At 47.0% G+C, this 15,976-nt stretch overlaps 1 protein-coding gene and 1 non-coding gene across 2 annotated transcripts; both read left to right on the top strand.

The window, feature by feature from the left end:
* The first annotated feature begins 239 nt into the window (after positions 1–239).
* kri1 (KRI1 homolog) lies at positions 240–15,712 on the top strand. The gene is made up of 19 exons (XM_088603526.1): positions 240–470; positions 794–870; positions 1,938–2,043; positions 2,502–2,604; positions 4,016–4,073; positions 4,843–4,892; positions 5,376–5,466; positions 6,049–6,126; positions 6,264–6,370; positions 6,962–7,094; positions 7,272–7,367; positions 7,629–7,799; positions 8,214–8,289; positions 8,989–9,098; positions 10,281–10,452; positions 11,224–11,354; positions 12,093–12,157; positions 13,101–13,196; positions 14,528–15,712. The coding sequence occupies exons 1-19, from the start codon at positions 386–388 to the stop codon at positions 15,000–15,002; spliced, it is 2,280 nt and encodes a 759-aa protein (XP_088459652.1). The 5' UTR covers positions 240–385; the 3' UTR covers positions 15,003–15,712.
* Positions 11,492–11,593, top strand: LOC148650084 (Z30 small nucleolar RNA). Its single transcript, XR_015926253.1, has one exon. It is a non-coding gene; the product is annotated as a Z30 small nucleolar RNA (small nucleolar RNA).
* Positions 15,713–15,976: the final 264 nt, after the last annotated feature.

Raw genomic sequence — 15,976 nt, 5'->3', positions numbered from 1 at the left:
CTTCCTGGCTAAATTTCCCATTGGCACTTGCCAATAATAATCCCCATCTATGAATTGGCTTCATCACTCTGTTCTCCTCCCCACTGAGTGGAGTATCCAGAAAGCGCTATATAAGTGTAAGTAATTATTATTAATTAAAAAAGCAGGTCCACTCATTGTCGCACTGTTGCTTTAAAAACATGACGCCAGCGGATTCTTTCTGATTGGTTGTTGATCGTCCTTTACACTTTGCACTCTGACCTCGAGTCTTGCGCCCACGTGGTCACGGTTTCCCATGTGAGAGAAATCTCTTCCCCTTTGGAAAATATTTTAAAAATAAATTAATCTCCGTTCATTCTTTAATTTTTTATGTTGGGCTAGCAGTGAAAATTAAAGGATAGATGATATGTCGGACAAAATCGAACTTAAGATCAACAAGAAATTCGCAGAGAAGTACGAGAAATACAGACAGAAGGAGGAGTTGCAGAGACGTGAGTATTTCGTATTTTAGTAGTTTTAAGTAGCATGACATTATAGACACTGTGCTGCTAAATCTAGTATTCTGGGAGAGAGTATGCGATTAAAAATCATTTTATGTGATCTTTTAAAATAGGCTTTTGTTTTAATTTACTACACAATGGGCTAATCACAGTTTTAAGTGTACAGAGCGATGTTTTCATTTTTCTCTTTGTAATGGAACTATTTCCACCACATTTAATACAAATTGCACGTCGAACAGTGCCAGAATTTGTAGAGCGACTATCTGAATACTGTGATAAAACGCGTTTTTATGCGCTTTGTTTTCTCATTGCAGTGAAGGATCGCTATGGCAATCAAGGCGAGGACAGCCAGTCCGGCTCCTCGGACTCGGCATCGGACGACAGCGATGTGGTCAGTGTCGGACCGCGGCTTTTATCTGTGTCTACAGAGCCTTTGTGCGATTTCGTTCGGGTTCCCCCGTCTTGTGTAAAGATGGCTTAAGCATTCTTTCACGTGGGCGCTTTTCTGCGTACTGTTCTGTTCTAGTTTGTTCTTTGTGTGTCCGGACTCTGAGTAACTATTTTAGTGCACCCCTCACTGTACTGATTGTATTGTATGTATTGTACTATTATTATTATTGTATCATTCGTGACACTGTGGCGGTGTTGTCTGTGTTAAGCTGCTGTTGCACTGCAATTTCCCTCACGGGATCAATAAAGTATCTATCTTATCTAATTTGTTCACATTACTAGCTAATGCGTTAAATTCACAATTCACCATGAAACCGGTATAGACGCTCACAGACAACGGGCTCCTTTATCACCCAGATCGTAATTAACAGAAGGCACAAGCATGCACACAGGTGCTGCCAGTATTGTTGAAGGATCCTGGACGTTTCTGTGGGCCGCATGCGCATTTCGGGAGGGGGGGTACAGATTTCCAGGGGATACTGAACTGGATACCACCACGGAAATGATTTGGGTGTTCGCATCAGCTCAAAGCTGTCTATTAAGAAATTGAAATGATTCTTTATAAAAAAATACATTTTTTTTCATTAAGATCTTCATGTTTCAAACTACTTCAGACGCCGTTGAATTTTGGGAGACGTTCTGCCACAGCTGTTGACTTCTAATTCTCCTAATGATAACTTTTCCAAAATTATTATAATGCCTGTATCAGAGTAATAGGATACAATACTGATGATAACGTGTTTTTCGTTTTGTTAACGCGATTTGGTATTTTACCCCGGGTAAGCTTGTAACTGCAGTCATTTTATAAAACGTTTTTGTTAATGGAGTTTGTCACAAACGTATTTAAATTGTGAGACAAATGAAAATGAATATCACAATTAAATATTGATCTACAAATTAGTGATTTATACAAATACATGCATGATTTAAATAGCTGTAAATGACCTGAAATGTTACTATGTATCAGTCCTGATCTAAATTGAGGTTAAATTTGTGTGTGGGGTTTAGGAGCTGGACCCCAGGCTGGAGAAAGACTTCTACAGAACGCTGTCCCTGCTCAAGAAGAAGGACCCCAGGGTCTACCAGAAAGATGCCAGCTTCTACTCCGACAGAGGTGCGTGTGAGAATGTCAGAAAGATGACAGGAGAAAGGAGCCCATGTGGTCCATCCAGTCCGTTTGGTAGTGATCCTAGCATCTCATCCAACTGGCTTTAACAACATGGCCGGGCGGCTTGTTCCAGACTTCCACTACCCTTTGTGTAAAGAAGTGCCTCCTGTCCTGACTGAAGGATCTCATCCAGCTGTGTCTGGTATAGGATTCAACAACATGGCTGGGCAGCCTGTTCCACACTCCCACCACCCTTTGTGCAAAGAAGTGCCTCCTGTCCTGACTGGAGGATCTCATCCAGCTGTGTCGTATAGGATTTAACAACATGGCTGAGGAGCTTGTTCCAGGCTGTATATTTGGTTGCTGTGTGTGCCGAATTAGCCCGTCGGCAACCCCCAGCTAGTGAGTTAGTGTAACTGAATTGCCTCAGTAGCGACTCTCTCATCCTGTTCCTTCCCCTCCAGAGTCGGACTCAGCCAGTGAGGAGAAGGCGAGGAGCTCAAAGAAGACCGAGAAGCCCATGTACCTGAAAGACTACGAGCGGAAAGTCATTCTGGAGAGGGGGGGGTGAGAGACTCTGTTAAAAGAAAAGGCAAAAAACTTACACAAACACTTTAATTCATTGGTTAACATGATTTATTTTCGCATCTTGCAAAAAGGAAGAGAGAGCATATTTACAATAGCTCAGTGTGAATAATAATAATCCTCATACTTGTATAGTGCTTTTCTGGACCCTCTACTCAAAACTCTATATAGGTAATGGGGATCCCCTCCACCACCACCAATCTGCAGCCCCAACTGGATGATGTGACGGCAGCCATAGTGCCCCAGTACGCTCACACTCAGTGGGGAGGAGAACAGAGTGATGATGCCAGTTCAGAGATGGCGATTATTAGGAGGCCATGATTGGTAAAGGCCAGGGGGAAATTTGGCTAACGTTTTTAATAACCTTGGTTTTTTTATCTCATCCGAAGAGCAGTGCCTTTTTTAACCGTATAATGTCTCCATCACTATACGGGGGCATTAGAACACACACAGACCGCAGGGTGAGTGCTCCACTGGTCCCACTAAGTCCTCTTCCAGCAACAAGCTTAGTTTTTCCCAGGAGGTCTCCCATCCAGGTACTGACCAGGCTCATACCTGCTGAGCTTCAGTGGGCTGCCAGCTGTGAGTTCAAGGTGATACACTTGCTGGCTGTGGAATCTCTTTATGGTCTGAAGTTTTGTTGTTGTGTATTAAAAAGCACCATGAGGGCAGTATGCCCACAGCACTGGGGTCCTGGGTTCACTTCCAGACCTGGGGTGCCACAGAGTTTGTATGTCCTCCCTGTGTTCATGTGGGTTTCCTCTGGGTCCTTTGTTTTTCCTCTCACAGTCAAAAGACATGCTGCTAGATTAATTTCCTTCAGGAAAATGGGCCCTGGTGTGGGTGTGTGCTTCTCAGTGTAATTCTGCGAGTGCCTTTCTGTGAATGCAGAAGAATTTTGATCACATTTTCTTATCATTAGCTGTGTGAAAAGCATCAGGAAAAGAATCAGTGGTAAGCACTGCTGTCTCATAGCACTGGGGCCCTGGGTTTCCTCTCCAGGGTGTGTGTCTGTGTGCCCTGTGATGGACTGGCGTCCTGTCCAGGGTGTGTGTGTCTGTGTGCCCTGTGATGGACTGGCGTCCTGTCCAGGGTGTGTGTGTCTGTGTGCCCTGTGATGGACTGGCGTCCTGTCCAGGGTGTGTGTGTCTGTGTGCCCTGTGATGGACTGGCGTCCTGTCCAGGGTGTGTGTGTCTGTGTGCCCTGTGATGGACTGGCGTCCTGTCCAGGGTGTATCCTGCCTTGCACCTTTTGCTTGCCAGGATTCGTTGTGACCCTCTATTAGAAGAAGTGGTTAGAACATGGATGGATGAATGAATGAAAAACGCACAGTGAGTGTGTGGGGGTGTCAGGATTGGAAGCCGACTGTGTCTCTGTCTGTCTGCACTGCAGCAAATATGAAGACGAGGAGGAGGAGAGCGATGATGAGGAGATGAAGAGGAGGAAGGAGGTGAGGGGGTGCATGGTGGAGATACATTATGGGGTACACCACGGTGAGAGCAGAGCATGGGGCAGCCCTGCTGAACGCATGAAGAGGCTGGGAGATGAGGCGCAGTAGAACTCGGTGAGAAACACAGGGAGAAGCACAGTCAGGCCGTGACTCCAGTGTGGGAAACCACGCTAGCAGCTTTGAGAGAGCCACTCTGAGATGTTTTAAAAGGGCCGGCACTCCCTGCGCTGTCAGGCCAAGGAGAATTCCTGGCCCCCCGGGGCCTGGAGATGTTCTTTATACCGGCAGCAGGTGTTTGAAGTAATCGCACCTGGTTTAGAAGCGCCACTTGTTCAAGTCCCAGCTTTCTGGGCTGCCTGGGGAGATCGAGGACCAGTCCCCGACACGCCCATCCTTGCGCCCTGGGAACCCCGTGGCGCCTGACTGGGGGAGCGGTGTGGCGCGTCTCTCGCTGACATCGCCTGCAGGCGCCTGGTCAGTCCGAAAAGTCGTGTTTGCTCGGGTCTGCCAGCCATGAATCCCCGCGCGATCCCAAACTCAGAGTTGTGACCTCAGGGCCAATAGAGCTCGACTTGAGGTCCGAGCCTCCGTCTTGACTGGTTGAGCCACTATGGAGCGCTGTTGGGGGGATTCGGTGCCTTCAAGCTGGGCCTGAAAGGTAAATGGAGCATCAGCCATTCAGCCTGGGCCCGGCTGCGATGCCCCCTGCTGGTGTCTCTTCTCCTCGCGCAGCAGCAGCCTGACACCCGTGTGTGTGTTGTCATTCCAGAGAGCCGCCTGCCCCAGCTACATCCAGGAGCAGAAGCAGCTGAGAGACAGGTAGGGTCTGGCTGTGCACGAGTGGGCCACTCCGTTTATCCTCTTATTGATCCTGCCGCTAAAGTTCAAAGTTCATTGCAGACGATTAAAAGTTAGGGAGGAAAGAACAAGGCTCGACCATGAAATAGAATGAAGATGTCTCGTGTATCGTATTTTAGAGTTACTGCTTGAGTAGAATGTTATTATTATCATCAGTCTCTTAGCAGGTGCTGCTGTCCAAAGCAGTGTAGCGAGACTTAGAGGGTTGTCTAGCCTCAGAAATTGCTTCTGCAGGGTTGTTGATAGCCCCATGTCAATGTGACTGATCTTTCTTTGCTCTTGAAGCAGTGCTGCAAGCCGATGCTAGCTCTTCTTCCAAGTTTTGAAGCAGTCACCCATTAATAACTCCTTACTGAAATATCTGGACCTTTGGATAGGTGGATATGAGAAATGCAATAATGTCCCCCCCCCGCTCCCTCCCTCTTGTCCTCCTGGCGTGCACAGTTTCCGGAAGTTCGTGGAGGACAGCGATGACGATGGCAGCAGCGAGGGCGCAGAACTGTTGACTCGGAGAGTAAAAACCCAGGAGGAGAAGGTAATTCAGTCCTTGGCCAGTAGAGGGCTACGTAGCTACACCGATTTAATCCAGCTCTAATGAGCTTCAATCCTGGAGAGGATCAGTTCGCTTCAATTCATGGGTCACCAGTTTGTAAAGGTCCCACCTGTAAATAATTGAAGTCAGTGATCGAGTTCAGTTAAGACTGGCCTGGAGAGGAGAAGGGTTCGTCTCAGGGAAAATCACTCCCGGGACCAGATATAGACAATCTTCAGGTTTATTCACTGCAGCTACTGCAGGGGCAGCTTGACTGGGTTTTACCCCCAGGGTTCTCCTTGAGTGATCACTACCTAGCACACTGACCCCAAACCTGAAGGTTTTACAACACCTTGGAGCAGCCACACCACAGCAGCTACAGAGTGCAAGTTCTCTGCAGTTTAATTTATGTTACTTGCTTAACAAAATTCCTATTGAAGCTGTATTTCCTGAGATGGATAAGAGAGTAAGGCCTGTATTCAGTAATCTTTCCCCTCTATGTGACCTGACCTCTGACCTCTGGCCAGTGTTTTCACACCCAGGAAAGGCTGAGACTGAGGTCCTGTCTGTGCTGGTCTTCCACAGGACAAGGAGGAGTCTGATTACGTGGAGTGGCTGAAGGGGCAGGCGGAGCTGGAGGAGGCTGGTGGGGTCCAGGACATGGTGAGTGCATTTATTTTCAGTATCTTCAGTGTTTTTTCTGGATTTACATGAGCAGTCGCCTTGGTTTCTGAGTACCAGCATGGGGTGTTCACGGTAGCGTTGGTTTCTGTCTCACTGTGTCTGTGTGTGTGAGACAGAAGTACCTGCGGGATTACTGGAACGACCCCCAGCTGGATGAGAAGGAGCGCTTCCTCAGGGATTATATCCTCAACAAGGGTTACCTGGGTGAAGAGGAGGAAGAGAGGTATGTGGTACAGCTCTGTCTGCACTGCCTGAACCCCCTGACCCGGCTCTGACTGCACTGCCTGAACCCCCTGACCCGGCTCTGACTGCACTGCCTGAACCCCCTAATCCACTGACCCAGCTCTGACTGCACTGCCTGAACCCCCTGACCCAGTGCAAAGTAAAGGCAGAGGAAAGCCTCCATCATGAAGAGTGTTGGCTGTGATAGATTCAGTGCTCACTGTAGCCACCTGCTATAGCCCTGTGACAAAGAGTACTTCAAATTGATGTGTGAGGCAGGCAAATCGATTCTCTCATATTTTACAGTGACTGATGTGCATGAAGTGTCAATCATTATTGGATATATTCTGCATATAGTGTCAGGTGCTTATTATTATCTAGTGAGGAAGAGCAGAACTGGTTTCTTTGGGTGCACTTTGTTTTGAGGTTGGGTGTTATACCTGTTACAGGTAAGGGGAAGTTTTTGTGTACATATTTCACAAGCTGTGTATCTGAGTTTTCAGTTACATTCATCTGGTCGCATTAAAAACTGTTTCTGTTTTAAATGTTGTGTTTTGCTGGGTATGACCTGTCTGCCTGCCCATTTGTGTAGGATCCCGACCTACGACGAGATCGTACAGGAGGAGATCGAGGACTCAGAGGAGGAGGGAGAGTCCTTTCTGGTCCGGCAGGAGGACTTTGAGAGGAAGTACAACTTCCGCTTTGAGGAGCCCGATGGCCTGCAGGTGAGCCGAACTGTTGCCGCCACCGAGCAGTTTGTTCCAGACCCCCCCCCACCCTTTGTGTAGAGGAGTGCCGGCACTTTTTCTTTTTTTTGCATGTGATTGTACTGCAGCGGGGCTCAGGCGGCCCTAAATGGAAGCTTTCAGTCTTAAAACAGATCGGAATGTCTCTCCCCTCAGATCAAGACGTACCCTCGCACCATCGCCACCTCGGTCAGGACCAAAGATGACAGGAGGAAGCGCAAGAGGGAGGAGGTCAAGGACAGAAAGAAGAAGGTGAGGACCACTCACTCCCTGCCTCCGCGCCTCCCTGTCTCCTCACTCCCTGCCTCTGTGTCTCCTTTTTCTAAGGAAAGGAGAAAAAAACAGGATGATGCTGTTGGGCCCAGTTTCCTCACATGGCCTTGATAATAACTAATGACATCCAAGAATCTCAGTGTCTTCAACAGCTTGGTTGGTTGGGCAGTTTTGCTCCAGACAGCACCTCTGTCTCTCTCTCTCACTCTCCCTGCGTGTCTTTTTCTCTCTCTCTCACAGGAAAAGGAGCAGAAGCAGGAGGAATTGAAGCAGCTGAAAAACCTGAAGAGGAAGGAGATCATGGAGAAGCTGCGTCAGCTGCAGGAACTGACCGGCAACTCCAGCCTAGCCTTCAGCCAGGGCGACCTGGAGGGGGACTTCGACCCCCAGCATCACGACCAGCTCATGCAGGTGGGGCGACGTTGAGGGAGGCTGTCGACTGTACGGTACTTTCAAGGACACTGTGTTTCCAGGGTCCTGTTGTTCATTCCAAGAAGATCCTGTTAGAGTTTTACACTAGAGGTAGATGTGTTAACAGAAGTTACAGCCACATCAGGGTGTCATGTTGTTCAAGATGCTTAGCCCTGATGAGGTTGGAATTCTGGTGTTGCTGTTCAACATCTTTTGAGGTTCATCCATGAAGTCAAAGTATGTCTGATGTTATCATAACATTTCCTAGACTGGAGCACATTTCTGTGAGTGTTCCTTGTTTTGCTCTCTTGCTGTTGCGCCTCCAGTTGACTGAAATCCCCAGCCCTCCTCACGCACTCTTTCTGTTCTGCCTTTCTTCTCTCTTCCTTTCTCTCTCCTCTTCCTGTTTCTCAGCGGGTCTTCGGAGATGATTACTATGAGGAAGGGGAGGCAGAGAAGCCCCAGTTCGATGAGGAAGAGGAACTGGATGGTAGGTTCATTTTTTTTGTTTCCTTCTACCTTTTAAGGGGCATCTAGGTTCTTCAGTGAATCTGCTCCTCTCAGTATGAAGGCATTTTAAGAAACAAAGTACCCCACAACCCATCACCTCTGTCGCAGTGTCTCCATTTGTTTCCGCTATCCCATGTTGCATTGCTGTGTTCCTCGTCTGTAACTGGGGTCTTAAGTCGCATCTCTGCCAAGAGATGGCAGCCCAGACAGGGCTTTGCTTCACTTACTGTAGCTCACAGCCTTGAGTTTTAATCAACAGGGCAGAAAATTACAGTTTAGGAACCAGATGAATGTTCCTATCCAGTGACACTACATAGAAATCAAACTGGATGTGAATGTAATTAGTAATAGCAGTTTTGAAAAGTAAGGTTTGAAAACAAAAGATGGACGTAAGAAATAGTAAATGGTATTTCATGTCTTGCTTGCAGGAAGCTGGGAATCCTTTTAAGGTAGCAAAGTGTTCTCCAACAGATGGGCATCTTTTCATTAGTATCGTGTATTTTAATGTATCCTAAGCCTTAACTGTAAAATTGATTCTGCTAATTGACAATTAAGTAATTAAGGAGACAATTGCATTGGAGTTGATGGGAAGGGAATTTCAGTCATTCTGCTTTGTGACGGGTGGGTTGGTGTGGATGAGAGGCTGTAACCTGCCCCTCTCTTTGTCCGTCTCTGCCAGGGGAGTGGAACTGGGACACCTGGACTGGGCCCGGCGAGGCAGAGGAGGCACCGGAGCAGGAGGAAGAGTACGAGAGCTTGGAGCCTTACTGTGAAGACCCCAACTTCATCGTAAGATCCCACTTCCCTTGTTACGGCGTGAGATCTGTCCTGTGGAAACAATCACTCCAGGAGTATTTCGGTGCTGAGCTCTGCTCACTCACTCTGGTTCAGCTTTCCAGCCAGAGTCACAGTTAGAGTGAAGGGCTTGAGGCAGGGAGTGTATGTAGAAGTGTGTGGACACCACAGGAGACCCAAGGTGACACTGCCAAGGCACTTTATGGAGTTTTTAAGTAGACAGCTCCCAGACTGACCACTAACACAGGAAGCAGTGATTTATTTTGACCTGTTTAAGCGAGTCTGGGCTGTGCTGTTGCATAGCCAAAGTGGACCTAATTTATAAAGAAATAGTTTATGACTTGTGTCAGCTTTTTCTTAATGGTGATCTATGAGGAGACAAGGATCCATTGCAGATTGCTCCAGCTGGGTCTTTTCTGAGCAGAAATGAGAAGTGATGGGTTTTAGAACTTCACCTGTAAAGAGGGATGTCAGGGGCAGCCAAGCACATCAGACCTGTATAAATATCAAACATCACTGAACCATCCATCCATTTTCTAACCACTTTATCCAATTCAGGGTCGCTAGGGAGCCAGGTTAAATCCCAGCAAGCAACAAACGCAAGGCAGGGTACCATGGAGGGAACGCCAGTCCATCACAGGGCACCCACAGACACAGACAGGCACGCACTCACACCAGAGCCAATTTTACAGAAGTCAGTTAACCTACTAGTGTATCTTAGGACTATTGGAGGAAATTGGAGTACCTGGTGAAAACCCACACATACACAGGGAGAACATTCAAACTCCACACAGATCACTGAACCAGCCAACCTTTAATTCAACCAGCCTGACTTATTCCTTAGGTATTAAGCAGCTGGTGACTTTAAAGAGACACAGAAAAGCAATGAACAGTCCAATTAATTACTTAATACATTGAAAGTCATGCACTATAGTGGCAGCAAGTGAAGAGCTGAGGTTTTAATTCCACACAGAGTTCCTGTTGACTTCATTTGTATTAATTATTATCCTGAATTCTAAACTCCCTCTGTGTTTCCTGGCCTTCAGCCAGGACTTCAGGAAGAGTTGTTAGTCACCTACGAATGATGCAGCGCTTTTGCAGTCCAGGCCCATGGGGGAGGCTAAACCTGAGGTGATCTGACCTTTGACATTTGACCCTTGACCCCTTTCACTGCAGATGGATGCTGACTATGACCCGAGCCAGCAGCCCACTTCCTCCAAGAAAAAGAAGAAGAAGGAGAAGCTGAAGAAGAAGATGACGAAGGAGGATGTGCCGCAGATGGGGAAGAGACGCCGCAAGTCTCACTTCGCCGAGGTCATCACAAAGGACAAGCCGGTGTTTGACCCCAGTGAGTATTGCCACTTGTCTCCTGGCTAGGACTGGCAAGCACATGATTCTCATGAAGCTGGGCCCTGTACGTTTTCTCAAAGTAAGCAAAAAAGAAATATGGAACAAGCGCTTGGATAAATTGACTACTGACTATCAAATGCGCCAGATGGGCCCAATGGCTCCCCTCGTTGGTAACCTTTCTTCTGTTCTTGAATGACACTGCACTGATGTGCCAAGCTTTTAAGAATCATCTCGCCTGTGATGACCCAGCCAGCCAGTGAAAGCATCATAAGGCAGAAGAAACCTCTGGTGGCGATCATGGTGTTAGACAAATAATCTGACATTCTGAACGGGGTTAAGGCGAGACAGAAGCCGTTTTAGCAGGACGTCAGTGTTGAATACTAGGCCCAAGCACCTGCTCGTCCTTCCATGCTGCGATGAGCGCCCCAAGGTGGGCAGGTGGCTGGAGCAAAAGGCCTGTGCACTGATGCCTTCTCTCATCGTCCCGTTGAAAGAGGATGAAGACATTGCTCAGCGGGTTGACCTTGCAGGCAATCGAGCTGAGAAAGAACAAGGAAAGAAACTGGAGATGCAGGGTAGTTTTTAATTAACCCGCTGCACCCTCCTCTGGGTCTCCACAGGCTGCCTGCTCTGGTTTTGTAAAGCCGGGCGCTGCAGAGCTTTTGACTGGGGAGATGAGGGAGGGGCGGGGGTGGGGCAGCTTGTTGTTGCATGGTTAGGGCCCCCCTGACCATACTGTTGAGTGTGGCATCCTGCGCCGATCTTTCAGCGGAGAAGACTTTCGAGGAGTACCTGGATGAGTACTACCGCCTGGACTTCGAGGACATCATCGACGACCTGCCCTGCCGGTTCCGCTACAGGCAGGTGGTGCCCAATGACTTCGGGCTGTCCATGGAGGAGGTGAGTCTCACTCGGCCAGGGAGACAGCAGTATGGCCACTGCTGGGGGGGGGCAGCTCAAACTGGAACCTGATCCTAAGGGTCGTAGAAGTAGCTCCCTGAAAATCCCCTGCTCACTGTGCGTGTTCCCCCATGCTTGGCGGTGATGAGCTGAAGTATAGTCTGACCTGGTATTGCTAATCCCCTCCTGGGGAACTGCACTGACCAGGGCATGATCACTGTAATCTTCTCTCTGAGCCTCCACAGTGGGCATCATCAGGCACAATCAGTTTAATCTCCTCTCCGAGCCTCCACAGTGGGCATCATCAGGGCACAATCAGTTTAATCTCCTCTCTGAGTCAGTACAGTGGGCATCATCAGGGCTTGATCAGTTTAATCTCCTCTTTGAGCCTGCACAGTGGGCATCATCCGGACACGAATTGTTTTTCTTTTCGGAGTCTGCACTGTGGGTATCATGATGAAGAACCGCTCTGAACATCTCCAGAGCTCCCTTGTTCTTGTAATAAGCACCACTGATCTGAATAACACTGCATTTGGCCTGTAGACTTCTTGAACACTTGAGGTCAGTATAGGAGCACTAACTGCTCAGATGTCACAGCTGGAATGCTGTTGAGTAAATTAAAAGAAATGTTCACGGAAAGAGCTTCAGTGATGTCAAGAGCCAATGACCTTTGGCAGCCCTGACGTGGCGCATGCTGGATAGGGCAGTTTGACCCAGTGTCGTTGTTTCTGTGTGCAGATCTTGGCTGCGGACGAGAAGGAGCTGAACCGCTGGTGCTCCTTGAAGAAGACCTGCATGTACAGGTGAGCCACACAGGAGCGCCGAGAGACGTTTCAGTGCAGTCCTTTTCGAGACAGCCCTCGCCCTCAGGAGTTTCCAAAACTGAAACCATCCCAGTGTCCTTGTCTGTGGCTTGGTGTCTAGACAGAGCCGAATACATTTTGCTGGGTGTAACATACACCTGTTTACTCTGTGGTTTGCTACTTGTGTTTTTATTTAAAGGGGAACTGCAAGGCTGTTCTCATATTTTAGTGTTACAAAGAATTAGCATTGACGAGTGCATTTCAAACCACAATAAAAGTAAAATGTACACAGTAACTTGTAAAACCTCAAATTCACACCACAAAATAAATTAAATTCCCAGGTATGTGCAGCATCATGTTCTGCAATTCAGAACAAGGCAACAAAACTTCTGGTGACGTATTGCAGCCCTTTTACATTGTAAACAAGCAGCCTTGTGACTACATCTCCTTTAATCTAATAGAAATGTTTTAGATTTATGTTTTGCCGAAAAATAGTACTTGTTAACTCTGCATGCAGATCACTTTGGAACATTTCTGGAGTGAAATGTCTGGTGCTCAACTTATATTTGTTCACTCATACATCGTAATACATCAGTCATTACAGAGACTAGTGAGCAGGAAGGGCAGCATTACATTGCAATTCATGGGAGCTCAAATGTGAGTTTGCGACAACATGGTGACTTGCAGTACTTTCACAAAGTTCACAATTTTCTGCTTGAGTTGAAATTTGTCATTTGGTAACCAGTCTGAAACATTGAGACTGCATTTCTCTTTAAAAATTGTTGGATTTTTATGCCTTACTGCTTTTGTTTTTCACTTTTGCATTTCATAGCTATTTGTATTGTATGTATATAATCTCCTTAGAAAGTAGAAAGTCACTCTGTGCACTGAAGGTGACTGTTTTGGTGTGAGATACTTCATGTCTAGTTGTTGCCCATCACAGGTCGGAGAAGGAGGAGCTGGGCGATGTGAAGAACTACAAGATAAAGGCCCAGAATATAGGGAAGAAGAAGCAGGTCCTCAAATCCCTAACTATTGAGTGAGTACCCTCTCTGCGCGGAACTGTTGTGTTAAGCTGGTGTTTGCATAGGGACCAGAAAGACCAGCGTACCATTACTGAAATGCCTCTTAGGGTAGTATTTAAATTAATCTGTTTAATTAAGCCTATTTAAAAGGCCCCTTAGGTACTATTGAAAATAAGAATGGCCACTTAAAAATGTAGCGCAGTCTTTGGTCTTCATTAATTTTTAGTTTTGCAGATGCCAGCATTAGGACACGGTACCCTATAGCATGTGACCTCCTTTTGTCCTTGTGTACTTTTCATTGGATTTACTGAAAAATGAAATGAAGAGTCATGTACATTAGCTGCAAGAATACGAAAATGTCAGATCGGAAATCAGACTTCTAATCCGCTACTCAGAATGTCTCTCCTGCAAGGGAAACAAGTCTTGAGCATCTGGTAGATACAGAAGTGTTGAATCGCCATGAGGTATTTCAGTGTGAACTTCAGGAACTGTTACAGTTTGGAATGCCAAACCTCTTTCTGTGGTGACGAGACTCATATGCACTTTATTATGAATACTAACAAGCAGAGGTTTGGTATTTGAGAGATTTAGCCTGTGTTTATTATCTACCCCATTTATTTATATAGGTAGTGTACAAAATCAGTATTTATAATCAGTATTTAAGTAGTTTATTGTGCTATTTTTGTTTGTGTAGTTTTTCTTTTATACACACTTTTTCATTTGTTAATAATATTTGGGAAATGAGCAATGGTAGTTTCAAGACTGAACACAGGGCCTCTGAGATGATGGGTTTTTCTGTATTTGTGGGCTGTGAAAGTTTGGAATGTCCTTTAAGACTTACTGTAAGGCAAACACCTCAATATTTACAGTTATTAAGCTTGGCCCTCCCAAAGCTCACCGCCTCTGCACACCAACATCTTAAAAGAAGACATTGTGGGTGTTTTCAGGCCCTGGGTTAGGCCACCCTGCCTCCGTTTGTGCATTGTCTGGGCGTGGAGTTGATGACAATGCTTGTGTTTGTGAAGCCAGCAGGAGCGAGACAGTGCTGTGTGTCTGCAGGCTGGGAAAACAGGACATTAGGGGTTTAGGAGCTCAGCCTACACCCTTAGTTAGTGCCTGCTGGTTCTTGTGTATTGCCTAACTTCCCCTGCATTTTTCACGGGCGTGGTGTTTCACACTCGGCGATTCTTCTTGGGAGTTCCTCTCGCAGAGGGGCCAGACGGACCAGGCGGGTCCTTTTAAATCTTGGAGGTTGCTAGCCAGAGCCTTTCTCATGAGCCACAGACACCACAAATTCTCACCCCTTTTGCTTCTCTCTTTTTTTCTTTATTTTTTCTCACTGCAGTGAGGAAGAAGCACTACGCGTGCAGACAGAGGGGAAGACGAAAATGGGAAAGAAGAGGAGGGATCGACTGAGGAAACAGAAGGGTAGGGAAGGAGAGGAGGAAGAGGAAGACAAGGCGGGGCCCAGCCTAGAGGGGGCTGAGTCGCACAGCACCAACAAGACTCTAGCTTCCACAGAACCAGAGGAGGAACAGGGATTCTCCACTCCAAAGAAAAGAAGGAGAGAGGTTGACAGCGAGGGAGAGAAGCAGAATGGGCTCCCGGGAAGAGTCAAGGGAAAGGACGGGACCAAGAAACGCAGGCAGCCAGGAGGACGCCTAATACGGAGGTCCTTGAAGGTGAAAGTGGGCAGCCGAGAGTTCTCCAGGCAGAGACTCAGGGCCTACGGGCTCAACCCCAAGAGGCTGCACTTCAAGCACCTGAACAGGCAGAAACGCAAAGATCAGGAGAAGAAGGAAAAGAGTCAGACCAAATAGTGTGCCGGCTGCAGGAACTAAGGGGTTTTCAAACACCAGCACACAAAAGAGATAATGTATCCCCATTGGAAATCCAAAGTATTGAAGCCCTCTTAAGAGTTCAGTGCAGCCTCTATGGGGGGATTGTGAGAAGGTCAAATTTAAGGCTACATTGCAATTAAAATGGGTCTCCGTAAATGTGCAACACTTGTGTTCCAACACTGACCTCTGCAGGTGACTGCATGCCCAGTGTCTTGATCTGACCTGAGCAAAGACTTCATGCGGTCATGAGAATATAATTGGGCCAGAGCATTTTGTAAAGAAATTGCAGGCAGCTTTGTGCAGCATTTGCAATTTTCCATTTCTCCACCCATTTGAAAATGTATCTCGGCAGTTCGCTCTTTTTGATTGTGAGTGATGTGGGTTATGGGAGCACAACACTGAACAGAACAACACAGAAGAACAAAAGCATGAGCTCCCCTCTTCAGATAAAGCACTGTGATCATTGTATTTCACTTCCAGTCTTCAGAAATTGAATTTCCAGGTCGGGACCTGTTCTGCCGTCCCCAGTGAAATGCATGAATTCTTGGGAGATGTTGGGTTGAATTTTAATATAGTTTAAAAATGTACCTGATAAAAATGAATTCTGTATACCTAGGTTTGTGTTTTCCATCATTGCAAGACCTACCTTTTTAAAGGTCTTTTTGTACAAATACACTGATCGTTTGTTTTATGTGGTCCATATTTGTTCTCTTAATCGCGGTTCTTTGAACCACTCTAGCATCAGAACCATGGCCACTGAGGCCAGGATAACAGGGAAGAGGAGCTTGATCTGGGCTGGCCTGTATTTCATTGGGCTGGGCTGGGCTAGACTAGACTGGACAAAGGTAGATTGGACCAAGACTCATCCCTAAACGCAACAGTCCTGTGCATTTTGTAGGTGTTCAGGCCTGAGTTTGCTTTAATTTGGTGTGAATGAAACAGTCTAACATTTT

Source organism: Lepisosteus platostomus, chromosome 13 (assembly GCF_059453375.1).
Source record: "Lepisosteus platostomus isolate fLepPlt1 chromosome 13, fLepPlt1.hap1, whole genome shotgun sequence".
Classification (NCBI taxonomy): domain Eukaryota; kingdom Metazoa; phylum Chordata; class Actinopteri; order Semionotiformes; family Lepisosteidae; genus Lepisosteus; species Lepisosteus platostomus.
This window is presented reverse-complemented; position numbering and strand designations above follow the sequence as displayed.